The sequence below is a fragment of the Aspergillus campestris genome (assembly GCF_002847485.1).
Source record: "Aspergillus campestris IBT 28561 chromosome Unknown P168scaffold_2, whole genome shotgun sequence".
In the NCBI taxonomy this organism is placed as follows: Eukaryota; Fungi; Ascomycota; class Eurotiomycetes; order Eurotiales; family Aspergillaceae; genus Aspergillus; species Aspergillus campestris.
Window position 1 is genome coordinate 404785 of NW_020194337.1, and position 24787 is coordinate 429571.

The following is a 24787-nucleotide window of genomic DNA, read 5'->3' on the forward strand; positions in this document are numbered from 1 at the left end:
TTGTCTATTTATCTGCTTTCATATTTGCCTACGGCGGTCTTCCTTCTCCTCTTCTTTCCTCGTCTTTCCCCCTCTTTTTCTGGTGCTTTTCACCCCCGCCCTTCCACGGTGTTTGGGGTCTCCCATATCCCTCAATGGGTGGGATTACTCTCCAGTTCGACACCTATCCGTTCTCGCAGATATCTCCCGTGAAGATGATGGAAATCGGAGATGGAGATGGAAGGATAAACACGGTTGCCAGTCATCCACAATGGAGAAGATGCTGTTGTTTCTGCCGTGCCTGAGGATCCCCCCAATCGAGGGTGAAATCGCGACGGAGGCACGGGAGCTATTCCCGATCGGGTAAGCGGTGAGGCAGACTCAACCATTGGGGCTGAATCTCTCGCTTTCTTTCTTCTTCGCCCTTTGATCTTCTCCCTCTGTCTCTCTCTATCTCTTACTTTCACTTCACTTTCTCTCTCTCTCTCTCTCCCTCTGGCAACGTCTAATACTCCTTCAGATATTATCCTGATAGACTCCATCATCTGAAAGATTGTCTCTTTCGTATCCCTCACTACTTCCTCATCCAGTGACCCATCGTCCCTGTCTCCATCCATCTCCATCCATCTCCATCTCCCGTCGATCCACCACCCTCCGATCTCCCTACTGCTTGCGACTTGCTTTCCCTCTTTTCGCTAGTCGCCTGTGCCATTCCTCGAACTATCGATTGATTCATTGATTCGTTCGTTCATCTTTCGACTCCTCCCCGATTGACCTCCGCGCCAACTCCCATACCAAACAACGCGCGCGACGAGTTGTCTCTGCGATTCTCCATACAACAGACAGCTCCATCCCCCATCGACGATCGCGATCCACTCTCCACCGCTCCTCCGTCTATTTTCTCTAGCCCTACTTTAACCCCCCTCAGGGTTCTACATGAAGGTCTAACCGGTCCAACTTTCGCGTTGTTGTGGGAGGTCCTTTGTTTGGGTGGTGGTAAATATACCGGGCCTGTTCCTCGAGCTCATCAGTATGTCCCCTCTCTTTTCATTCATACTCAACTCGTTCCGTCACCATCGCGGATCAATCACGTCCACACTTGATCCTCGAGCGTCATCCACCTCCCTGCCCATCGTCAAAACACCCCCAATGGACCACTAACGTCACGCTCCAAGTATCCAACCTGCATCATGCCTCGCTTCAAACGCCCCATCGAAGATCTCGCCAACAAGTCCGACTCGGATGACGACGATTACAGCGACCACCCCGTCCGCGCCCCCCCACGCCCCAAATCCAAAAAGAAGGCCAAGCCCGCCAAGAAGAAAGCCCGCCGCGCCTCCGACGACGACCTTTCCGACGAAGACCTCTTCGACGAGGCCGACGAACTCTCCTACGAGGAGTCCGACGAGGATGAGGACGACCAAAACGCCCAGAGGAACGCCCGCGGCCTCGTCGCCCGACGCGCCGCCACCAAGCGCCCCGCCTACAACGAGGACGAGACCAGCAGCATCGAGGACGATCCCGACGAGGACGCCGACGGCGACAGCGAGCCCGTCCCGTCCCCCCGGAAACGAAAAAGCGCCGTCGTCACCCTCAAGGTCGGCGACGCCCTCAAGCGCCAACCGCCCGTGGACCATCAACTCGCCCATCGCCGCATCACCCGCCGGACGCGCGGCGCCTCCGAGGACATCTACGCCCTGACCAACTCGGGTCGCCATATGGAGACGGTCGAGCGCGCCACCCTCAGCCCCGACGCGGACATGTCGCGCCGGGGCCGGCGCGGGTCCCGAGCCGCGAAGCGCACCCCGGGGTTCGCCGCCAAGCCCGACGACCTCGACGTGATCGACGAGACCACCATGGAGATCAAGGGCTCCCAACCCGAGATCATGGAGAGCGACGTACCCGTCAGCTTCGACGAGAGTCTCACGGCGGCCGCCCCGCCGGCCACCCAGGGCGACCCCTCCGTCGTCCCCGAATCGGAAAACGGAGACGTCAAGCACGGGGTGGACGGTGCGGATGATGACGACGAGGACGACGAGGACGAGGGCCCCGTGGCCCGGCGGAGAACCCGACGCGGTCGCTCCCAGCCGGCCGCGGACCCCGACGAGGAGGACGCCGGGGCGCCGCGTCGGTCCAGCCGCAAGAAGCCCCGGAGCTCCCAGCGCCAAAACGACGAAGGCAGTGACTTCGAGCCCGAGGAGGAAGAATCCAACGACGAGGATGAGGACGAGCTGGGGAAGTCGCAGGCGTCCCCCCGCAAAGTGAGTCAGGTACCAGACGAGGACGAGGTGGACAGCACCGCCGGCCGTCGACCGGGCCTGCGCAAACGGGCGTCGCGCTCCCGCGGCCATTCGGAAGCCACAGGCGACATCGCCGAAGAGCTGGCCGAGGAGTTGCACGACCTCCGTGGCGGGCGGCCGCGCCGACGAGTGCAGACCGACATCGTTTACGAGAAGCCCCGCCGCACCCGCAAGGACGTCGATTACCGGATCATCCGCCCCGACCTGATCCTCCCCATCGAGGAGGCCGAGAACGAGGTCAACGAGTCGCCATCGCGTCGCGGCGGCCGCGGCGGGGGTGGTGGCGGCGGCGGCGCCTGGCAGCGCTCGCTCTTCCCCACCTTTGGGCCCTTCGGCGGCAGCGGGCCGTCGGCGATCTTGGGACCCCCCGGGGCACCGGCCACCATCGGTGGCGCCGACAGCGACAGCAGCGACGACGAGGCCACGCCGCACGCGCGGGGGTCCGCGTCGGGCCCCGCGTTACCCGGTGCCGGGCTGCTCCCGGCCCAGACCAACACCAACGAGGCAGCACCCGGTCTGTCGGGGACGCCCGCGAATCTTGGCAAGCTCAAAGACCGGCAGACGCTGGCCGATGCAGACCCGCTCGGTGTCGACACCACGGTCAACTTTGACAGCGTCGGCGGCCTGCAGGGCCACATTGACCAGCTCAAGGAGATGGTCTCCCTCCCCCTGCTGTACCCGGAGATCTTCCAGCGCTTCCACATTGTGCCCCCGCGGGGCGTGCTCTTCCACGGGCCGCCGGGCACGGGTAAAACCCTCCTCGCCCGCGCGTTGGCCAACAGCGTCAGCTCCGAGGGCCGGAAGGTGACCTTCTACATGCGCAAGGGTGCCGATGCCTTGAGCAAATGGGTCGGCGAGGCGGAGCGGCAGCTGCGGTTGCTCTTCGATGAGGCTCGCAAGACGCAGCCCAGTATTATCTTCTTTGACGAAATCGATGGTGTGTTCCTTTTTTTTTTTTTCCAACTTTTATTCAATGAGGGGGAAATGCTAACTCTCGCCAGGTCTCGCCCCCGTCCGTTCCAGCAAGCAGGAACAGATCCACGCCTCCATTGTGTCGACTTTACTAGCACTGATGGACGGCATGGATGGCCGCGGACAGGTGATCGTCATCGGCGCGACTAACCGCCCCGATTCCATCGATCCGGCCCTCCGCCGGCCCGGTCGATTTGACCGCGAATTCTACTTCCCCCTCCCCAACACCGTGGGCCGGCGTGCGATCCTCGACATCCACACCAAAGGGTGGGATCCCCCACTGCCGGGCCCCATCAAGGATGAGCTGGCGGAGATCACCAAGGGCTACGGGGGTGCCGACCTCCGCGCGCTCTGCACCGAAGCCGCCCTGAACGCCGTCCAGCGGCGGTACCCGCAGATCTACAAGTCGGATCAGAAGCTCATCATCGACCCGAAGCAGATCGACGTCACCCCGAAGGATTTTATGATCGCCGTCAAGAAGATGGTGCCGTCGTCGGAGCGGTCCACGTCGTCGGGCGCATCCCCGTTACCCAAAGAGATGGAGCCCCTCCTGCGGCAGCCGCTGGCCGAGATCCAGGACGTGCTGTCCGAGCTGCTCCCGCAGCGGAAGCGGCTCACGGCCCTGGAAGAAGCGCAGTTCGAGGAGCCCGAGGGGTCGGGGAGCTTCCAGCGGGAGCAGATGCAGCAAGAATTCGACCGATCCCGCGTCTTCCGTCCCCGGTTGTTGCTGCGCGGGTCGCTCGGCATGGGCCAGCAGTACCTCGCCGGCGCGGTCCTCCACCGCTTCGAGGGACTGCACGTCCAGTCGTTCGACCTCCCCACTCTTCTCAGCGACTCCACGCGGTCCCCCGAAGCCGCCGTCATCCAGCTCTTTGCCGAAGTCAAGCGGCACAAGCCCAGCGTGATCTACATCCCCAACCTCCACAGCTGGTCCGAGACCGTGGGGCCGTCCGTCATCTCCACGTTCCTGGGCCTCCTTCGGTCCGTGCCTCCAACCGACCCCGTCCTGCTGTTCGGCGTCCTCGAATCGGCCGGCGAGGTCGATGCCACGCTGGTGCGCCATCTGTTTGGGTACTCGCGGCGGAATCTCTTCGACCTGCCGGCGCCGGGCCACGAGGCGCGCTACGAGTATTTCACCAAGGTCGTCGACTACGTCCAGACCTCTCCCGCGCACTTCCCTGACCCGGAACACCGCAAGCGGAGGGAACTGGAGACGCTGGAGGTGGCGCCACCGCCGCCGCCGCCCGCGCCCCTCCCGCCGAACAAGGAGCAACTCAAGGCCCAGAAGAAGAAGGACCACCAGACGCTCAACCTGCTGAAGATCCGGATCCAGCCCATCATGGACCAGATCAAGAAGTACAAGCGGTTCCGGACGGGGGTGATCGACGAGAGTCAAATTCGCTATCTGTGGGAGGAGGAAAATCCGAACATCGTGACGAGCGATCTCCCGATCGAGCAGCGCACCACCTTCCGTCCCTTCGAGAAGGCGTACGACAAGCACGCGACGCCGGGACTGCGCGAGACCGTGTCGGGCAAGTTCTTCTACAACATGGAGATCGTCACCATCGAAAAACGCCTGTCCAATGGGTATTACAAGCGGCCCAAGGACTTTTTGGCGGACATCAAGCGCATGGCCAAGGATGCGCGGCAGCTTGGCGACCAGGAACGGATCCTGCGGGCCAACGAGCTGCTCTCCAACGTGGAGGTGGACATCGCCACGATCGAGCAGGCCGAACCGCAGCTGGTGGCCGAGTGCGAGCACGTCTACGAGCGGGAGCTCGAGCGCGAGCGGATCGCGTTGGAGAAGGCCCGGCGCGCCGAGGCGGAGAACGGGCTGATCGGTCGGGAACCCCCCCACCTGGTCCCGCACGGAAACACCGAGTCGGATCCCTCCAGCGGGCCCGTGCACCTGGGGCAATCCTTCCCCGACAGCCCGTCGAAAGAAGGACGGGCGCGACCGGTCACGCCAACGCGGCCGTCGTCGGTGAGCTTCCTGACCAACGGCTACCACGGGGGCGGCGGGTCCGACCTCAACGATCTCAGCCACGAGTCGCACACGTCGCGACCCGACGGCGACGGGGACACCTACATGACCAATTCCGAGGAGCATTCAGGGGATCGCGACACGCAGGGGAGCTCGTTCGGCCCGTCGGCCCAGCCGCGCCCGGCCTACTCGCACACGGCGCCGTCGCAGCAGACGCGGCGGGAGTCGGGGCTCTCGAGTTTCTCACAGAAGGGTCCAGTGACGCCCATGGCGCCGGGGTCGCAGCCGCACGAGTACGCCAACGAGGCCTCGACGACGCAGACGACGTCCGACAAGAAGTCTGAGCAGTCGTCGGTGCCACATCCCGCGCCCGTGAGCCCCGGGGCCATCCACGGACGGCACGAGTACCCGGACTTGACGGAGTATCCGGACCGGGTGTCGCAGGAGGAGCATCTGCCCGACACACAGCAAGGGGACAGCAGCCAGCCGTCGCCGCGACCGCGCGAATCGGACGTGGGTCCGGCGAACAAGGCCCAGCCGCCGGTGCCCCTGTTCGACGGCTCACACCAGCAGTCGACCCAACCCCCGCCGGCCACGCTTCAGTCGCTGCTGAACGACGAGGACCAGTCCCCCAAGCTGATCCTGGAACCGGGGTACATCAAGACGCTGCACGAGCAGCTCACACAGCGGACCAGCGGATGCTCAGTGGAGCAGCTGGAGCAGATCACCTCGTGTCTCATGGACTACCTATGGCAGACACGGGGCGAATGGAACCGCACCAAGGTGGCGTGCGGAGTGGGAGATGTGTTCAACGCGGTGTTGGAGGATATGCAGTCGATGCAGGAGATAGGACCGATCAGTCAGAAGACGAAGGAGCAGTTGTCGTCTGTGTATGCTGAGTAGTCTTTTTCCTTCTTTTTTTTTTATTATGCTTTGTTTTTACGTTTCTTATACCTCATCTCGTGTGTCATGTGTTTTCTGGCTATCTAGACCGAGTCGACATAGCCTGTCTGGATGATTTGTTTACTTCTTTTTTTTTTTATTGCGGGTGGATGTTATGATTATCTTACAGCGTGGAATGTGGATTGGCCTGGATATAGGTGTAGATAGAATAACTTGGTTGTACCTCTACTAAGAGTCTCTATACTTATACTAGTAAATGTAGTATATTTGTATGGCAATGTCATGTGACGGGCGACCAGAGTGGCCTTTCCCCAAAACGAGTCTAGTCCATACATCCACTCACAGCCATCGTCATCTCTACACCTTTCCTTTTCTTACCTCTCTTTCTTAACATACGACTATACCCATTCGAAGTGACCAAACGGGGGAAAGAATATAACGACCATGGTAAACTGGCTCAGTCTCGCCATCCCGTTCGCCTACCTCGGCGTCCTGGTAGGCTCTCTCGCGACGTTCTCGAGTTTATACAGGAAGCGCAAAGCGCGTATGTCTCTCTCTACCCTCCTCTCCCATCTCATCACCCCAATTCTCCCTCACAAGATTGTTCCTCAAACCCCCCAAGGAAAATAATGCTAACCCAAAAAACGATACAGAAAAAGCCACCTCCCTCGAACCCTGGTTCCCCGCCCACCTCCAACGCGACATCTACTTCTCCCTCCTGCACCTCGAACAGCCCTCCTCCGGAAAGGAAAAGAAAAGCACAGCCGTGCCGGAATCAGTGCTAAAGGCGGCTCTCCTCCGCCGCGCGACGGAAGACATCCGCCGCGTGATGGCGCTGCGCAGCCAGAAACCCGCGCTGGCGATGTTGTTGCAGCGGGGGAGTGTGGGCGATGATCTTTGGCAGAGGTTTCAGCGGGCGGAGAAGGAGATGGAGGATGAGGTTAAGGATGTTGTTGCTGAGGTATTTATCTTCTTCTTTTCTTCATTTTCTACCTTTTGATTGCTTCCCCTGGGGCAATGAAAGAAGTGGCTGGGTGAATCAAAGACAAAGAGAACGACAATGCTAATGAGAATACGGCATAGGCAAACGCATACTCCCCAAACTGGGGCCAAACAATCTTCCAATCCGCCAACGAAATGACCAACAACACGCTCTACCGCGAACGCATGGACATCCACCAGTCGAAGCTGGAGGAGGAGAAGTCGTGGTGGGAGAAGAAGAAGGCTGATGTTTCCGAGGAATTTATGAAGGAGTTGGATGCTGAGAAGAGTACTTCTACTGGTGCTGCAGCGGCTGCGGAGCAGAGGAAGGCGTCGGGGTCGGTTTCGTCTGCTGCTGGGGCTGCTACGGCTGCGGCTGGCGGTGTGCCATCTGTGAACGGAAGCGATGATGATGCGGTCCTTGTTGAGGCGGATGCTTCGGGGAATAATAGTCCTGGGGGTGGGGGGAAGAAGAAGAAGAAGGGGGGAAGAAATAGAGGGGTGGATAGATTGGGGTTTCGTTCTATATCGATCGGTTCATATGCATTTTCTATTTCGTATATGCGGTTTTCACTCTCTTTCTGGTTTTGGTGTTTGGGTGGTAAGGTGGTCAGGTGGTATGTGTAGCTTTTTGTAGGATGTGTTTGTGATATTATTATACTTGGTTGATGTGTAGGTTGGGGGACAAGGAGTGAGATTGGAGGTATGAGAGTGAGATTGGACTGGGTCCTGGTGTGATGTAGACGTTTATGTTCATTGAATTGTATGGATATGACTTGGATATGAATATGGATATAGATGTAGATGTAGAGTAGATAGAAAGATCGATATAGACAGACAGGTATAGATATAATAGCGAAGGGGAAGTGATCCACCACCAAATTTCAATAGAAAAATCAACGCCAATAATGCACACAATAAATATAATACAATCAAACCGCTAGAAACCCAACTATAACCCCAAATCCCCGTCGACAGACCCCCCAAATCCACCCCCTCAACACCCATCTCCCCCGCAGCAGCCTCAATCTGCCCCTCCACCGCATCAGCCCCCTCAACCGTCCGACCCATCACGATACGCAGCAAATCGCCCATTATCTCCAGCTGATACTGCTCTTTCTCGGCGGGATCAAGCGAGTCGTACTTCAAGCCCCGCGCCTCCAGCGCAGCGACCTTGCGCTGGCCGAGGATCTGCACCAGCCGGTTGACGTGCGCGATGTTCTCCTTGCTGCGGGGCGTGCTGGACAGACGGCGGAGACGGCGCGATGGCGTTTGAGCCGGGACGGCCGCGTGACGCGCAACCTGCAGCGTGATAAGCCGCGCGGTGGTATCGTCGGGAGCGAAGCCGAACGCAGCGCGCAGGGCGTACAGCGCGACGAGCGTACCCGCTACATCCTTCGACAGACAGAAGCAGCGGATGATCTGGTCGTAGAGGTCTTTAGAGAATTCAGCTGCGGTGGTATCCTGCGCGCGGCGCGGGAGACGGCCGTACCAGGCGATCATTTCAGCGAAGAGGCCGCGCGCGGATGGGAAGGAGGGCGCGGCGTGGGCGGTTGTGCGGCCGAGGTCGTATTGCAGCTTGCCGCTGTCCCAGAGGCAGGCGAAGGTTTCGAGGTCCGGGGCGGTCGTGCTGCTTAGGGTTTGGTATTTGTGCCAGAGGGTGCCGATGGCTTGTTTGCGGAGCTCGGCGTAGAGGAGGTGGTTCATGAAGTAGGAGTTGGGGCGGATGTGGGCGTCTTCGAGGCATTTGATAAGGTAGTCGATCATGCTTTCGTCGACGCGGCGCGTGTAGTGGAGGAGGAGGACGGAGAAGGTCTCGATATTGGCGGGGGGGGTCTCGCGGTTCATCCATTCCGGGATGCGGACCGCTGTGTCGGGGTCGGCGTCGGTGTCGGGCGGTTGCAGTCGGGGGGAAGAGCCGGTGTTGTGGCGCGCCCAGACGTTGTCGATGCGTCGCTGGATCATGGCCCAGCCGAGTCGCTCGGCTTTTTCACGCGCGCCCGCGTTTCCTTGCCGGAGCCAGCCTGCAATGAGCCCGTTGAGGTGTTTGGCGTCCGGCTTGACGCCGCGTTCGTACATGAGCTCGACGACCATGGCGGCGGAGTCGACCTCGCCCATGCCGATCAGCTTCTTCATCCAGCTGGCGTAGAAGAAGCGGTTTTCGAACCGTCGCGGGAGGACCGTCAGCGTTGCCAAAGAGATCTTGTTCACGTCTTGTTCGGAGACGCTGGACGCCTGGAGGTTGCCGGCGAGGCCGACGGCGGCTTTGTAGAGGAAGGTCGAGTCGTGCGTGGGGTCTTGGCCTGTCACCATCATGTCTTTGAACACCGCGATAGCGAGGTTGAGTTTGCCGGCTTTGAGAAAGCCAATGCTAATGCGATCGTAGTCTTCCATGGTCATGTTCTGTGCAAGGAACGCCTTGAGCTGCAGGTACAAGGCCCAGGCCTTGACCTCGGCTTCCTTGCCGGTCTGGCGCGCCCACGCTGTCATCACGGGTATGAGTACACGCGGCTGGCGGGACTTGTCGTTGGCGAGGAAGGCCAGTGCGATATCCTGCGCGCGCTGCGGGTTGTCTTCCGCCGCGAAAAGCCGCACGCCGAGCGTCCAATAGGCCTCCAGGTCTTCCTTGCCCTCAGACAGACCGATTTGATGAGCCTCCCATTGATCCAAGGCTTCCTTGATCTTCCCTGTTTCCCGCAGGGACTCAATGTACGAGAGGATATGTGGAGTCGGAAGGGATCTGCTAACGGAAAATGCGTCCTCCGCGAGAGTCTGGAGGTGGGTGGTGCGCGCGGCCCTTGTCGAACTCTCTGCCTGGGATTTCCACAGTAGCTCCATCGCCTCATCCGGTATGGATTCCAAGAACCCGGGAACCATCTGTCTGCACCGGCGGTACCATCTCCACAATTCGGGTTTCCAGCGCTCATTGGAGCTATCCTGCGCGAACTTTGTGAGGCATTCGTTGAATTTCGCGACGTACGCCTGGGACTCCGAGTCCTCTGGCACCATCACCTCGTAAGGCTTCGGTGCAACCGTTTTGCGGGAGTCCTTGTCCTTTTTCCTTGGTTCCCAATTTTCCTGCGCTGTCGCCATCCCCTCAAACTGCTTTCTTATCATCTCGTCCAGCTCATCATCAAAAACGTCGTCCAGATCGGCCCCGAGATTATTGATCCCCTTCTCCTCCTTATATTTCCGGATAGCCTCCAAGGCAATAGCCTTTTCCTTCTCGGGGAGTTTTTTGATGAACTCGCTATTGGGTCCAAACGGCCCTTCCTTCAGCAGTTCGAGCTCGCTGTCGATTTTGGAAATTTCCCCTGCCAGCTCTTCCCGCTCGGCGTGATGCACCGCTTCGGGGTCAACCCTCCTCCTCGTCTTACTATCCTGCGTATCTTGTTCGTAGAAGCGTATCTTGCTCTGCGGATCATCGTAGTTGGTGGAGCGGGGGGCTATGCCGGAGAAAGCACGCAGCGAGGCGAGCGGCGAAGTCGACGGGCCTCTGCGGGCGACATGCTGATATCCCCACCGAGCTCCCTGGATGGCTTGGCGGAGCATGGAAGTAAGCAGGGTGAGGTCATCGGAGGGTGAGAATAATCTGGGGTATCAAGCCAAGGCGAGTCGAGTCTGTTTCGTTGAGTCTTGTCTAGATAGTTCGTATGGAGAGGAAAAAAAGCTCCGCGGCGGAGTTGAACAAATCCCGGCCCGATCGGGTTTAGCGTCGACGCGAGAGGCGATTCATGAATAATCAGTCTTATCGAACTGTCGCTCATCACGATTCAATTCTCTGTCTGTCGATCGGGTCAACGAGGATTGACACGGAGCTGAGGTGGTCACAGTCTTTCTCTGCGGTCGATATTACCCCATTGACTCTCGCCATGGACCCTGAAATGGCCGACGCGGATGCGCCTAAGGATGGCTCCAACACCCAGGTACATCTATCCCCGACTGATCCATTCAATCACAAAACACCGATCATATGCTAAATATATTTGAAGGGTGTATATCTGTACCATCCAGCGAATGTCACCAAAGCTCCCGGCGAGCGACCCTCGAAGCGTCGGAAGGTCCTTCCAGAGAAGCAGGCCGATAACACCACCCACCCTTTCGTGCCCCTTCTAGACGGTGATGAAACCGCAGCATCGGTTGAATCCAGATACAACTTTTATCAGACATTATGGTCGGAGCAGGAAACGAAGATTCAGGTTAGTTGGACTATACTGGACAAATCTGCGCGACAAGCGGACAGCGCCTAACGATGCCATTCCGGGCAGGGGATCTTAAACGAAGCGGACTCAGGCGTTCTCGAGGAGGTCCTGTCTTTTGTCAGGTCGACTTCGCCTCAGACGTGAGTATTTCACTGATATATTCTTCAATGGGGGTCTGACCGGTATAGCTACGGCAATTGCATTCCCACGGCATTGGTCACTGTCGGGTCCAACGTGTCTTCCCTCGGGCGACTGTTGGCGAGGCTGAATGACCGACTGACAACTGCGGGCGAGGGGGGTGTCGTTGCGCTGGAGTCGGGAGATGCGCCGAACCTTAAGACCACCCTGAAGAATATCATCCGCGCCGCGATTACGAATACAGAGGGCAATGAAGGGTATCAGAGCTTCCTTACGGATCGAGATGTGTGTTCTATCTTCGTTAGAACGGAGGATACGGTGTGCTAATTGATACAGGGCCCGAGACTGCTCGGTTATGACCTTGACGTACTTGGCGACTACGTCAAACGAAAGGGTGTCACCAAGTTGGTTATCGCCTTTCAAGACAGCGAAGCTGTCGATCCGAACATGTTGACGGATCTTTTGTCCTTGCTAAGGTGAGCCATTGGTTCAGAACACGATGCGGTGCTCAAGCTGATCTCGTAGTTCCTGGGTTGATCGGATACCATTCACTTTGCTATTCGGCATCTCGACTTCAGTCGAACTGTTCGAAGGCAGACTTCTCCGCTCAAGCGTTGCCTTGCTCCGGGGTAGATACTTCAAGATCCACGGCGCAAGCAATTGCGTCGACCGTATCTACGAGAATCTACAGGCAGATGAAAATGGCCAGTTCTGGTTGGGTCGCAATATAACGGCAACTCTGTTTGAGAAATCAACCGACGCTTTCCAAACACCCGAGGCGTTCAGCCAGACTGTCAAGGTAATTACTACCCCCTTTGTCCGTTGGCGCAACTCTGACGATCCTAGTATGCATACATGTCCCACTTCTTTGCCAATCCATTGGCAACTCTCCTAGCAAGCGATGCTTCTCCCTCGCTGCGACAAAACAAGCTCTGCGAAGCGATTCGAAATGTTCCGTCTTTTCGAAGGTAGGCACTTCACCGTCTCGCATAAATGACAATATGACTAAACCTTGCAGCTTCTGCGAAGATCACCTAGATGCAGGGTCATCCAAGTACGTACGCCAATTGCTAGAAGACGACGAGTATCTCTATTCGCAAAGTTTGGAGCACCTCCGCGTAGGGCAACAAAAGATGCGCTATCTTTTCCAGGCCGCGAGAACGATCCACATATGCCTCAAACACCTCGGCATCGCAAAAGACACCAGCATATCGGACGTATCAACCCGTGCACTTTCCGGCGAACTGGTAGATTCTCCATGGGTGGAGGAAATCTTGACGGGCCTGAAAATGCTAGACTCCACCAAACTCCAGGAGTTGATCGCCATCCTCCCAGGATCTCTGGCGGCGCATCCAGATCTTGGAGCGATCCACGAGGATCTCGAGTACCTTTTGCAGGAGTATAAAGATGTTACACCGCTGCGGAGCGAGTACGACAACCACCACTCTGTACTGACATCGACCGTTCTTCGGCAAAGTGTCAAGCTCAGCAGGCGCAAAGCCAAACTGCCCGATCAGGATGTAGATTATACCAGGATTATCGACCGTTTCCATGCGTTAACAGGAGCTTTTTTTGCGGAAGCCTTGCTGAATCCGCAAGATCTGTTCTTACACGAGGCCTTCATCATCGATATGAAGAATCCGCTGAAAGAGATCTTCTCGCCCCGACCCCGCTATGCCATCGAGCGAGCGTTGGCGAGACCATTTGATTATCTCATCTCGACGTCGAACACTTCCGAGGCCAGGGTCTCGGCGAAACAACCGGCAACGGCGATTTTGTATCAGCTTATCCTTGAGTCCGGAGCCCTTGTGAACGTGCATGACCTTTGGCAGGCATTCAATGCCGTGTTCGAAAGTGATGGTGACGCTGATTGTGATGAGCGGATGGTCTTGACCCTGTTTTATCGAGCTCTATCTGAGCTTAAATCATTCGGCATGGTCAAAAGCAGCCGGAAAAAGCTTGATCATATTGCCAAGACGTCATGGGTTGGGCTGTAATTTGGAGTCGTCTTGTATATTAATATTGCAATTCTTATCCGAAAAGGGTATCATCGTACACAATGGCTGCACTACCATCGTAACTCTGTACGCATAAACCGCCCGGTAATGACCTCCGACTCTAGGTCTGTGGTTCCGCGGCGGCCAGCAACAGGTTGGAAGCATAGGAAACGAGCAGGAGAAAGCCATCATCATTCCGAGATAGGTAATTGGATAATGTCGTCATTACCCAGTGGGCGTCCGCCATCACTCAAGACCATGGCTTCTCTCCTTCGTCTCCGCACGACCTGTTCCTCAGCCGTACGATCCCGAGGTCTTCGAGCTGAAATGTGTCTCGAGCCAGCGGTATCTTCTCCATCGACCATCCATACGTCACTATCCGTTTCGTCCTGGTCATTCTCCTCCATCATGCTGCCCATGAGACCGTATTTGCGGAGCTGTTTGGCGCCGTCGGGGTGGGTCGAGAGCGTGTTGAAGATAGCGCTCATGACTGCGTCGTCGGACCACCACGTCCTCATAAGGATGACAACATCCTGTCGCCGAGATGGCTCGGAAAGGGCGCATGGAAATGGGTAGTGCGCAAGCCATCGAGTAATTACACCCGCCTCCAAGGCTGCGGGGATATTCTCTTGCAGTATGATGTTTAACACACTCAGCGCTTTCTTTTCTCCAAGCGGTCTCGTTTTCGGAAGAATGGGCGACACCGTGGTCGAGGTCTCTTCGACATGCTCCTCGAGGAAGAAGCAGAGGCAGTTGACAATAGCGGTATAGGCGGGGGTGTCTTTTAATCGGGTGCATACGGATGTCCGGGCGACTGGCCTATGGTTAGTAGATGTAGACCAAAGGGAAAGCAGTAGGCAGGCTTCGTACGCGCTCGGTTGGAGACAAGGAAGTACATGGCACTGAGGGCTTTGTTACGCCGCTCGCCATCCTTGCTCGCAAGGTCTGCGAGGAGCAAATCGCGGGTCTCTCCTTTGGTTGATCGTTCTGCAATAATACGCAAAGATCTATAGAGCTTGTGTTAGCTCTGAAGTTGGAAAATTTCAGGGTATCATACGCTGCTCGGAGGTCATAGCTCGTGCTCTCGGAGAGCTTCAGTAGGGTATCTAATTTCAAAGCTAGACGAGTCAGCCGGTCTGGTCAGTAACTACATCGCAGTCGGTAGAATATGCGGCGTACCATCCTCTGTGCCTTCACTTATCATCTTATCTTCCTTCTCATCGACATGCTTAATCTCCGTCAAATCGCGTACTTGTCGGAGATCCGTCGCAATGCCGCGGACGGCGAAGAATAGAGAAACGCCTGTCAACGGATCGCGTCAGTCACACATGTATCATAGTAAAGGGACCAATGACCATACCAAGACATATCCACAGCAATCTATCATTCAAGTGAGAAGCCATGGTTTGGCTCATGGTCAACCTGATCGAGCTGACTGCTTGATGTCAGGTTGGATCGACCATCCAAAGGCGGAGACAGCACAACGCACGGGCAGAATGCTGCGGGCGGTGAACCAACTTTTTTTCTTCCCTGCAGCCAAAAATTTCGGAGTCCCGACAAGCGTCGCTTTCTTTGGCTCGTCCTTCCCACGCACCGAAAAATGCCGCCTTCACAGTTAAAGCAGCTCAAGTCCTCGCTGCGTGACAGCGGGGTCGTCGCGCCGCAGAAGTCGAAAAAGCAAAAACGTGAGAATGCGAAATCCGGCGCCGGCGGGCAGGAACGAATCCGCCGCAATGCCGCCTTGGAGGCTATTCGCGACCGCTTCAATCCGTTTGAGATCAAGACTACGGCCTCGCGGTCTAAATTCGACGTGACCACGCGAGATGGAGGCTCGAAATCTGCCGACAAGAACCATAGACCCGGTGTCACAAAATCGCTGGGCGAAGTGAGGGTGAGTTTCAATAGGACGCTTCTTTCTTTAAGATCTAGATTACTGACGATTTCGCTCGTTGTAGAGACGCGAAACACTGCTTCGGGAAATGAACCGCAAGAACAAGGTGGGCGGTGTCATCGATCGCCGTATTGGTGAAAACGATCCGACCATGACGCCCGAGGAGAGAGCTGCCGAACGATTCGCCCGAGAAAGTGAACGACGATTGCGGAAAGAATCAATGTTCAATCTAGAGGAGGATGATGACGACGAGGAATTCCAACTTACCCACAAAGGGCAGTCTCTGTCTTTCGAGGATGGCGTGAACCTGGAAGATTACAACGACAAGGACGCGGACCTGGATGAAGAGGATTCGGACTCAGAACTTCCCCACAAGAGGAAGCGAGTATTCGAGGACGAGGATGATATGGGCGGCGCTGCAGATGGGGAGGACGAGGAGGAGGAAGAGCTGCCGGAGCGGAAGAAATCAAAGCATGAAGTCATGAAGGAGGTGATCGCCAAGTCAAAGTTCCACAAATTGGAACGACAACAAGCCAAAGAGGACGACGATGACCTGCGGGAGGAACTCGATAAGGAGCTCCCTGACTTGTTCGGTATGCTGAGAGGTGTGAAGCCTCCGCCAAAGCCCGAGCCTCCGAAAGACGACATGGGGGCGATGAACCCGGAGCGTGCGGCCTGGATTGAAGGAGGCCCTGGAAAGGATACCGAGAAAGAATACGATCAACGCTTGAGGCAGATGACTTTCGAACAACGGTCTAAGCCCACCGATCGCACGAAGACCGAAGAGGAGAAGATTGAGGAGGAGGCTCAGCGATTGAAGAAACTGGAAGAGGACCGCCTGCGAAGAATGCGGGGTGAGGAGTCGAGTGAGGATGAAGAGAGTGCGAAAGAAGACGCAAGCGATGTTGATGATATGGGGGATTCTGATAACGAATCGGTATTTGACGATGCGAAAGCATTTGGTTTCCAAATGTCGGCGGATCAGACTACCTCACGCCCGGAACTGGCGGTTGAGGATGAAGATGATTTCATTATTGATGACGATTTGGTGGAGACGAGGTCTGATGTCGATTTGTCGCTTGATGGCAGCGATGATGAGGCATCCTTTGTCGAGGATTCTGAGGGCGAGGAAGAAGACGCACAGGAGGACGAGCACATCAACGGCCTCACTATCCCAGAGGGCGAGTCTGCTGCCACAGCTGACGGAGTGCAAATCGCCGCTGATGGACTCGCATACACCTATCCCTGCCCCCGCGACCATGAGGAGTTCCTCAACATAATTAAAAATGTGGCCGTTGAAGATCTGCCCACTGTGGTCCAGAGAATTCGAGCATTGCACCACCCTCGTCTTGCCAGTGCCAATAAATCGAAACTGGGCCGGTTCTCCGCGATCCTCGTCGAACACGTTGCATATATGGCTAATCAACCGGAACATCCGCCGTTTGCAGTCCTGGAGAATATCCTCCGACACGTTCACTCTCTCGCCAAATCGCATCCTGAGGAAGTGTCGCAGGCATTTAGACGCCATCTCCGCCAGATGTCCGCGGAACGACCGCTCAACCCGCTTCCCGGCGATCTGGTTATCTTGACCGGCGTTTCTGTCATCTTCCCGACCTCAGACCACTTCCACGCCATTGCGACACCGGCGCACCTTACGCTTGCCCGGTATCTGGGGCAAAGCACCGTCAACTCGCTGGCTGAGATCTCCACAGGCACCTACGCCGCCAGTCTCTTCCTGCAATACCAGGAGATCTCGAAGCGGTACATGCCCGAATTCATCAACTACGTCCTGAACGCTTTGTGTCATCTCTGCCCTAAGGAACCGACAACCAGTCTCGGGGCTTTCCCAACACGCAGCCCGGAGGTATCTCTCAGACTGAGAGCCACGAAGTCCATCGCCCCCCGAACGCTCCAATTCTGGGACATGTCAGGTCCTGCCGCAGGAGCAGAAGAAGAGCTCAAGCTCTCCCTGATCACCACGCTCGTCAAGCTCCTCGACACAGCGTCCGATCTCTGGTCCGACAAGTCCGCCTTCACCGAGATCTTCACCCCCGCGCACGCAGTGCTCACCCACCTCGTGAAAACCTGGCCCGCCAAGCTCTCCAAGGCCACCGTCCAAGCCACCCTCACCAAGGTATCGACACACCTCTCCCAAGCCCACCTACACCGCCGGCCCCTCGAACTCCACCACCACAAACCCCTCGCCATCAAATCCGCGATCCCCAAATTCGAAGAGTCCTTCAACCCGGACAAGCACTACGACCCGAACCGCGAGCGCGCGGAGCTCAACAAGGTCAAGGCGGAGTACAAGCGCGAGAAGAAGGGCGCGATGCGCGAGCTGCGCAAGGACGCCAACTTCGTGGCGCGCGAGCAGCTCCGGGAGAAGAAGGAGCGCGACTCCGAGTACGAGCGCAAGTACAAGCGGCTTGTGGCAGAGGTGCAGAACGAGGAGGGTCGCGAGGCGAATGCTTACGAGAGGGAGAAGAGGTTGCGGAAGGGGCAGCGGTGATTCTTCTCCTCCTTTTTTACTATTATATTCTCTTGCTTTCTTTTTTTACTTTCCCTTTATTGTTGTTGTTTTATGCAGGTTGTGGTTGTTTTATTTCACAGGGATGGGGTACAAAATGTATATACCATACAATCAATCATTCAATCATTCAAGTTCAAATCTCAGATCTTAGAGTAATAACCCCATACATACATTCATCATTATACTAGTTCTATATATACACACATGTATGTACGTACATGTACATGTACATGTAAATAAAAATACACAACAACCCACATCTATCCATCATGATCATCATCTGACCACCCCAGCATGCATGCAAGATGCGTCATGTCCCACATGGGCAGATACTATTTATTTCCATCTAGGCTGCACTGTACTACAGGCCTAACCAACCAACTAAATTTAACCGACTTTTTGACTACGTGGGCGATGCTCTTGCAAGAATGGTATTTATCTTTCTAATATACGTACAGATAAAGAGGTAGGTAGGTTTAGATGAGTAGATATAGATAAATGGAAAAATCATATCGAGATTTTGTATTGTTCGGAGGACTGTGCTGTGCATACAGGCTGCTGTCGACAATGATTAATGATGATAAGGGAAAAAAGATAGGGAAAAGAAGAAAAGGGAAAAAAAAAGTATGTACAAAGCATGGTCAACGTGGGATGGAGGGTTCAACTCAGCAGAGGGAACTTCTCCGCTCTTGTTAATATGCGCATGAAGGTAAACAATAATCAATAAAAAGTAAAGAATAGAAGAGTAGTCGAAACGATAAAGAAGAGAAATGATGACAAAAACGAAAATTAGCAAATAAAATCATAATATGATCGTCCGAGATAAGCATAATACAGAATGGGATATCCATTGCACATCAAACAAGCAATGCAAGCCAGAAAACAAGGCAAAATCGAAGAAATAAATAGAACCCAGGGGGAAAAAGCAGTGAGAAACCTATGATTCAGGTTCATGACTCGCCCAAGGAATCCATCAACAGCTCCAACGAGCGATTCGGACTCTTCTGCAGCGTCTGATAACACCCCACACAAATCCGCAAGCAGCAGAACACGCAGCGATGACGGACCTCCCGGTCGAACTTCTGACAGGTCATGCAGGGCAGCGCGTGCCAGCGGTTTGCGGCGGGGGGCATGGCGCGGTGGTCCTGGTAGCAGACGTAGTGGAGCTTGTTTAGGGGAGCCGCGACGGGTTCGAAGTCTGGGGGCGTCCAGGGGCCGTTGTTTTCCTCGCTGGAGGCTTCTTCGATGGCGCTGCCGGGGCCGTCGAGGACGGGTTCAATTTCGTGGCCGTGTTCGGGGTGGGGATGCTCGCGGTCTGCTTCGGGGTCGGGGATGAAGTCTTCGAGGGGGTCTTCTTCTTCTTCTTGGGGTTGTTGATGTTGTTGTTGCTGTTGTTGTTGCTGTTGTTGTTGTTGTTCTGCGGCGCTGGACTGTCTGCGCGATGGCTCGTCAATGTCGTGGTTGATGCTGGAGGGTGGGGTTGGTCGTTGCACGGGCAGCGGAGGTTTTTCGGATTTTGGGACAGGCACGCGGGGGATGCTGGGGACGCGCTTGACGGGGGGAGAGTTGGGGGAGAAGCCGGTGTGATTGGGGGGCGAGTTGGGGGAGGAGTCAAAGCGGTTTGACGGAGAGAAGCCGTTATGATTAGGAGGAGAGGTAGGCGAAAAGTTCGCGTGCGAATTCACCGCAAACCCCGGCGTAGAACTCGGCGGCGACGCAGCCGGCGACAGCGACAGATTCCGCGGGGAGAGATCCCGGTCCTGCGGGGGCAGCGGGGGCAGCGGCGGAAGCGGCGGGCCCTGACTGCGATATCCAGACGGCGAGCTGGCCGACGCAGCAGGGAACGGCGGAGGCGACGGCAACGGATTCGGCGGCAGCTCCTTCTCGTGCGGTCTGGGAGGACGAACGGGCACGGAGTCGGTACGCGCGGGATAGCCTGGGAAGAGGGAGATCTCTGGGGGGAGCTCGGTGGGAGGAGAGTCCGGGGGACTTTGGTGGTTGTTCTTTTTGAATTTGATGGCGGAGAGGGAGGGCATGCGGAGGCCACGCGGGCGGTTTTCTTTTTCTTTATCGCGGATGGCCATTTTCTTTCTTCTTTTGTTGACTATAGATGAGGATAAGAAGATAGAGAGATGACGAAGTGGGGGCGCGGAATGATCAGCGATCCGGATCGCCAGGAGCGATGAAGTGGGAGTTGGAAGTTGACTTGACAATCAAGAGGAAGATAGTGAGAGAAGAGAGAAGAGAGAGAAGAGAGGAGGTCAGAGAGGTGAGAAGAGGGAGAGAGTAAGAAGAGAAGAGAGAAAAATCAATTAAACCTGTAACAAGCCAAACAAGATACTAAAAACGGGGCGATGGAACCATGGATGGAGCTGGACTGACTTATGTACCGTTCCTCCCATTGCTTTACTTTGATTATTATTTTGATCTCCTCTATTTTGTTTATTTTGCTTTATGGTTTACTGTTGAACTACTTCTACTAAACTAGAAACTAAGAATGATTTGTTGTCCCAGTCAGATTGGTCCCATGCACGAAGCTCTCCAAACGAGACTGATCCAATCCATCACACTCTCGTCACCGTCACCGCTCACTACTTCCTCTAGTCAGTTCTCAAACAGGCTAGAGGGATACCGATCGATCGAGAAATCAGTAGACCCGAAAAAAGAAAAAATCAAGAAAGAAAGGACCGTCAAATCAAACCACACAGCGACTCGATACATCGTGTAATAATGATCAACATACAAGAAAGTAGAGTCACTACTCGCTAGTCGCTCTAGTTCCTGCTTTCTCACCCAATGGGATCCCCACGGACTGACTTTCCTTCTATCATTCCCAGTTTTCTCTCCAAAAGAATGAGGTCAGACATGAGGGTCACTCTTGACTGAGTCTTCAGTCCTGATAATGCAGACCACGTGATACCCCCAGCCCTCATCATCCCCCATCTATGGAGAAGACAACATCGATCAATATAATCCAAACAAAACAACGCGATGTCTCCCCATTCCCTGCTGCATTGCATAATTTACATCTGTGGATACCATCCAACTAGGTAACAATCAAAAGCCAGGCTACATCCCCTCCAATCACTCAGCCCAGTCAATCAATCCATTGGATACCATCCAGGATCGGAGCGGGGTGGAGACCACCACCGCGTGGCTGAAACCAGATCCGAAACCCTTCAGGCGGGTTTAATGGGTTTAATCTGGACGGGCTGCGCCACGCCCTGTCATCTTCATTTCAATCTCCGATTTATTTAGATTTAGCATAGCAGGGAGGTGGGGGGGGGAAGGGGCTCATCTCGATTGGATTAATGAGGATTTTCCTAAGAAAGAGTGGGTGGTCGTTTCATCAACAGTCAGCCGCAATGGATGCAATGATCAATGGTGCATGCAATTGATGACCCTCAAATGACTACTCCATAGTAGCCGATATAAGATATATAAGCAGTAGGAGATTACACCATTTCACTAAAATGAGGAATATAGGCAATACATATTCACTTTCATTTTTCAGAATGATCAATTAATCAAGATAGAAATTGAATACGCAAGATTGAGAAGAATGAATTCTATGCTACTAATGTATATAAACAAACGAGACTCCTACCCTCATAATGCAATCAGTCAACCAGTCAGCATATACCATATCCGAGCCGGACCCCGAAGGGAATGAAATCAACAAGTGATAGAATGTAAAAAAAAAAAAAAAAAAGAAATTGAAAATGAAAAGAAAAGAAAAAATGATAAAAAAAAAACCTGTGCATCATCATCGCTTTTCCATTGATACGCAGTCATGAGAGAATGAAGTTAAAAGTAAAAAGGTAAAGGAAAGGTAGAATGAGGGGGAAAGAATATCAAGTCTGTGCATTCCCGGGCGGATGATGAATCTCCACCGATCGCGTCTCCAGTTCCTGCGGTTTCAGGCAGTCCCGATGCTCGGGCAGGCTCACATCGTCTTCTCCCAAACCGGTAGATCCTGCGACCACCGGGCCGTGAGATGCGGGATGGTCGGCGGACGTGGGGCCCGGGGGGGAGCCCAAGTGGTGCGCTTGTGGCGACGCATCTTCGACGTGTTCGGTCGACTCCGGCTTGTCGTCGTCGTCCCCGATAACCTCGGCGAGACTGCGGAAGTTGAACATGGGCTCGTTGGACGAACTGGTGCCCTCGACCGGCGGGAACGGTCCCGGGTGGTCCTCCGCCATGGAGTCCACCACGGAGGAGAAGGACGACGACGCGCTCGAGACATGTCGCAAGTGCGACGGTCGGGCCGATTCGCGGCCAGGCGGCGGAGAGGTGTCTGCGGGGCCCGCCATGCCGGTGCCGGCAGGGCTCGCGCGATCGACCTCTTTGCCCTTGCTCGCGGCGGTGGTGTCCTCCCCCGTAACAGAGGACGAGCTGCTGACTACCCGCCCCAGTCCCGTCGGGACATCCAGGGTGGAGCGGCTAGCGTTGCTGCTGTAGAGTCCCGACTTCCGGGCCATCTTCTCCGCCTTCTTGGCCTCCTTCTCCCGCTTCTTGGCCTCTTTCTTGGCTTCCTTGTCCTCGCGTTTGCGCCGCTCATCTTCGCTGGCCAGACTCAACCGGATCGCCTCCATCATCATCATGTCCTCCAGATCGTCCACCCGCGTCCGTCTCGAGCCACTGCGCGCGGGCGTGCCGCCACCTTCCTCGGCCGAATCGGTCTCGTTCCCGGCCCCCCGGCGATCCGTTAAAAACGCCAGCGCTTGCAAAGCTGGCGAGCCCCGGCCAGGGCTGCCTTGGCCTTCCGGCGCCCCGGACCGTCGCATGACGCCCCTTCTGCCGATGCCAAAATTGCGTGATTCGCTTGCGGAGGGGTTGCTGTTCATCATGTAGGCCGCCGTGTGCAGGGCGGTGGCCGCGGCGGACCGTCGCGCCGCGTGCGCGCGTGCGTTGGCCAACTTCTGGGCCCAGTCCGGTCGAATCCGGTCGGTTGTGATCACCGCCGGGTCCGCGGCCGACAACGACGTTGCGCGCCGGCGACCTGTGAAGCTGGCGACATTTCCCGAGGACAGGGAGGATGTGGATGAGACGGGCGAGGCGAGATTGAGACGAGATCCCGGGTCGGCGGGGTAGGTCAATCCCCGGCGGAACGGCGGCGTCAGGTACGTCACACCGAACTCCGGCTGGACGCAAAACGGGCAGGCGGCAGGCTCTGATACGAGCTGACCGTCCTGGTTGTCGGGAGGCGCCGCCTCGGACGCTGGAGCTGGGGCTGGGGCAGTTGGGTCCGCATCGCCATGCTCTGGCGGGTGGGGCTCGGGTCGTTTGATCTGCACGAAACACTCGGAGCAGATGGGCTGGTCGCAGCACCGCGTGCGGTTCAAGTAAGGGGGGTAGTATAGGAAACAGATCGGGCACTCGGACGCCGCTTTGTAAAGGTAGGCCTCCATGGGCTGGCCGTTGACGAAGGGGTCGTGCGGGAGCTGCAACTCCCGGGGGCCGGGGTCAGCCACGTTGGCGTTTCTCGACGTCGTCAGGGAGGCGAGAGTTTTTGCCCGAGTTCGAAACAGAGGCGTACTGGACGTGCCCTGGGAGATGGGGGAGGTGGAGGGCAGCGACTGCGCCGGCGTGGAGGACTGGGACACATCCGAGCCATCGGATTGCGACCTCGACGTGATCGGGACCGTCAGGTGTTGAATGGACCTTGGATCGGACGACTCCTTGGCATCCTCTGTAACCCTTGGTGGATTTCGATACTCCAGTTCCGGGGGGATCTCGTCAGGGGCGGGAATGGGGAGGCCCCGCGCGGCGGCCATCAGCTGATGCTCGGTCCATGCATCGGAGAAGTCGTTCAGACCCCGCCAAAACGGGGCAAGGCGTCGTTCAATCTGCACGAGACAATAAATCAGCAAGGGCTATAACAAGAACGTGTGGCAAGTCCACTCACCATCAACTGTCGGACGACCGCTTTACTAAAGTCCTCGGTCCCCGTGTAGACGCCCTGCGTAACGAGATATCCCCCATCGACATGTTCGTCTCGCATGCTACGCGCCCGTTCCTTGAGCCGGGCGACCCGTTCTTTCTCCTGACGTCGGGCTTCGCGCTGTTGTTTCGTCTCGCGACGATGCTCGAGGGAGGCCACATCCCTTTCGTGGCTCCCAGTTATTCCCAGGATGGAGAGGTCGGGACGACTGCCACGCGTCGATCGGGACGCTTCCGCATGATGCCGGTCATCGTAGGGCGACCTTCCGTGGCCTCCGTAGCTTCGGCGATTCGAGTGAGGGAGAGACGATCTGGATTCTTTGGTCTGCGAATTCCCCATCTCCACCGGGTGTGGGAATATTCAGATGACAGGAATAAGTGGACGAATGAAAGACAACCAGATTGGTAATCCAAGGTGGGTTGTCGTGGTCAAGGGCAGTAGTAGTACCTTGTCAGATTAGTTGGGGGGGGAGCCGCGAAGTGCCAGATAAGAAAGGCGGAGAGGCGGAGTCGACGCCAGCTTAGGTCGGGAAGAAAGTGGAACGAACGGGGGGCTAGAATCCAGTCTAACAACAGATGTTGTTAACCCAGATGGTTGACAGAGGTCGACAAGAGGTCGACAGTGGAGAGATGCTTAGTTCTCAAAGCCCAGATGAGAGAAAAGAGAAGAAGAGGAGGATAAAGACAAAAAAGCCGATGGGGCCATGTGAGCGACCAAGAGCTTAGTGGACTAGACTGGGTTTAAGACAGGCTAAGACGGGGCGATGAGATCAGACGTGCGGGATTCGGTGAACCGCAGGAAGAGGAAACCGCCGAATTAGGGGTTAATAACTTAATCAGAAGATGGCGATGGGAGGAGAAGGGAGAAGTGGGGAATTGGCAAGGGAAGGGCCGACGTTGTACGGATGATGGAGTGAAGAATCCAGTCTTAATAATAAGAGTCCATGGTCAATTCACATGATGCTTC

At 56.1% G+C, this 24787-nt stretch overlaps 8 protein-coding genes across 8 annotated transcripts; 3 read left to right on the plus strand and 5 right to left on the minus strand.

The window, feature by feature from the left end:
* Positions 1-2: 2 nt before the first annotated feature.
* P168DRAFT_86619 (uncharacterized protein) lies at positions 3-886 on the minus strand. The gene has a single exon (XM_024842188.1). The coding sequence runs from the start codon at positions 600-602 to the stop codon at positions 132-134; it is 471 nt and encodes a 156-aa protein (XP_024695631.1). The 5' UTR covers positions 603-886; the 3' UTR covers positions 3-131.
* On the plus strand, positions 871-6217 carry P168DRAFT_86603 (chromatin segregase YTA7). Its single transcript, XM_024842187.1, has 3 exons — positions 871-1009; positions 1155-3216; positions 3281-6217. The coding sequence occupies exons 2-3, from the start codon at positions 1170-1172 to the stop codon at positions 6136-6138; spliced, it is 4905 nt and encodes a 1634-aa protein (XP_024695632.1). The 5' UTR covers positions 871-1009; positions 1155-1169; the 3' UTR covers positions 6139-6217.
* A 1075-nt stretch (positions 6218-7292) lies between these two features.
* Positions 7293-10671, minus strand: P168DRAFT_308974 (pentatricopeptide repeat protein; the record flags this gene model as incomplete). Its single annotated transcript, XM_024839252.1, has 2 exons — positions 7293-7642; positions 8100-10671. The coding sequence occupies 2 exons, from the start codon at positions 10669-10671 to the stop codon at positions 7293-7295; spliced, it is 2922 nt and encodes a 973-aa protein (XP_024695633.1).
* Positions 10672-10898: 227 nt separating this feature from the next.
* On the plus strand, positions 10899-13485 carry P168DRAFT_287542 (putative origin recognition complex subunit 3). The gene is made up of 8 exons (XM_024836600.1): positions 10899-11045; positions 11112-11318; positions 11388-11461; positions 11510-11744; positions 11796-11935; positions 11985-12258; positions 12306-12427; positions 12478-13485. The coding sequence occupies exons 1-8, from the start codon at positions 10992-10994 to the stop codon at positions 13454-13456; spliced, it is 2085 nt and encodes a 694-aa protein (XP_024695634.1). The 5' UTR covers positions 10899-10991; the 3' UTR covers positions 13457-13485.
* Positions 13486-13647: 162 nt separating this feature from the next.
* Positions 13648-14859, minus strand: P168DRAFT_315569 (uncharacterized protein; the record flags this gene model as incomplete). Its single annotated transcript, XM_024839917.1, has 5 exons — positions 13648-14270; positions 14327-14463; positions 14514-14574; positions 14636-14758; positions 14817-14859. The coding sequence occupies 5 exons, from the start codon at positions 14857-14859 to the stop codon at positions 13648-13650; spliced, it is 987 nt and encodes a 328-aa protein (XP_024695635.1).
* A 197-nt stretch (positions 14860-15056) lies between these two features.
* P168DRAFT_324499 (snoRNA-binding rRNA-processing protein NOP14) lies at positions 15057-17974 on the plus strand (the record flags this gene model as incomplete). The annotated part of the gene is made up of 2 exons (XM_024840843.1): positions 15057-15347; positions 15412-17974. The coding sequence occupies 2 exons, from the start codon at positions 15057-15059 to the stop codon at positions 17854-17856; spliced, it is 2736 nt and encodes a 911-aa protein (XP_024695636.1). The 3' UTR covers positions 17857-17974.
* An 853-nt stretch (positions 17975-18827) lies between these two features.
* On the minus strand, positions 18828-20195 carry P168DRAFT_302049 (uncharacterized protein; the record flags this gene model as incomplete). Its single annotated transcript, XM_024838611.1, has 1 exon — positions 18828-20195. The coding sequence occupies exon 1, from the start codon at positions 19959-19961 to the stop codon at positions 18828-18830; it is 1134 nt and encodes a 377-aa protein (XP_024695637.1). The 5' UTR covers positions 19962-20195.
* A 1445-nt stretch (positions 20196-21640) lies between these two features.
* sip5 (Sip5p) lies at positions 21641-24360 on the minus strand. Its single transcript, XM_024842189.1, has 2 exons — positions 23786-24360; positions 21641-23726 (listed from the first exon to the last, which is right to left on the minus strand). The coding sequence occupies exons 1-2, from the start codon at positions 24158-24160 to the stop codon at positions 21732-21734; spliced, it is 2370 nt and encodes a 789-aa protein (XP_024695638.1). The 5' UTR covers positions 24161-24360; the 3' UTR covers positions 21641-21731.
* Between the last annotated feature and the right edge of the window lie 427 nt (positions 24361-24787).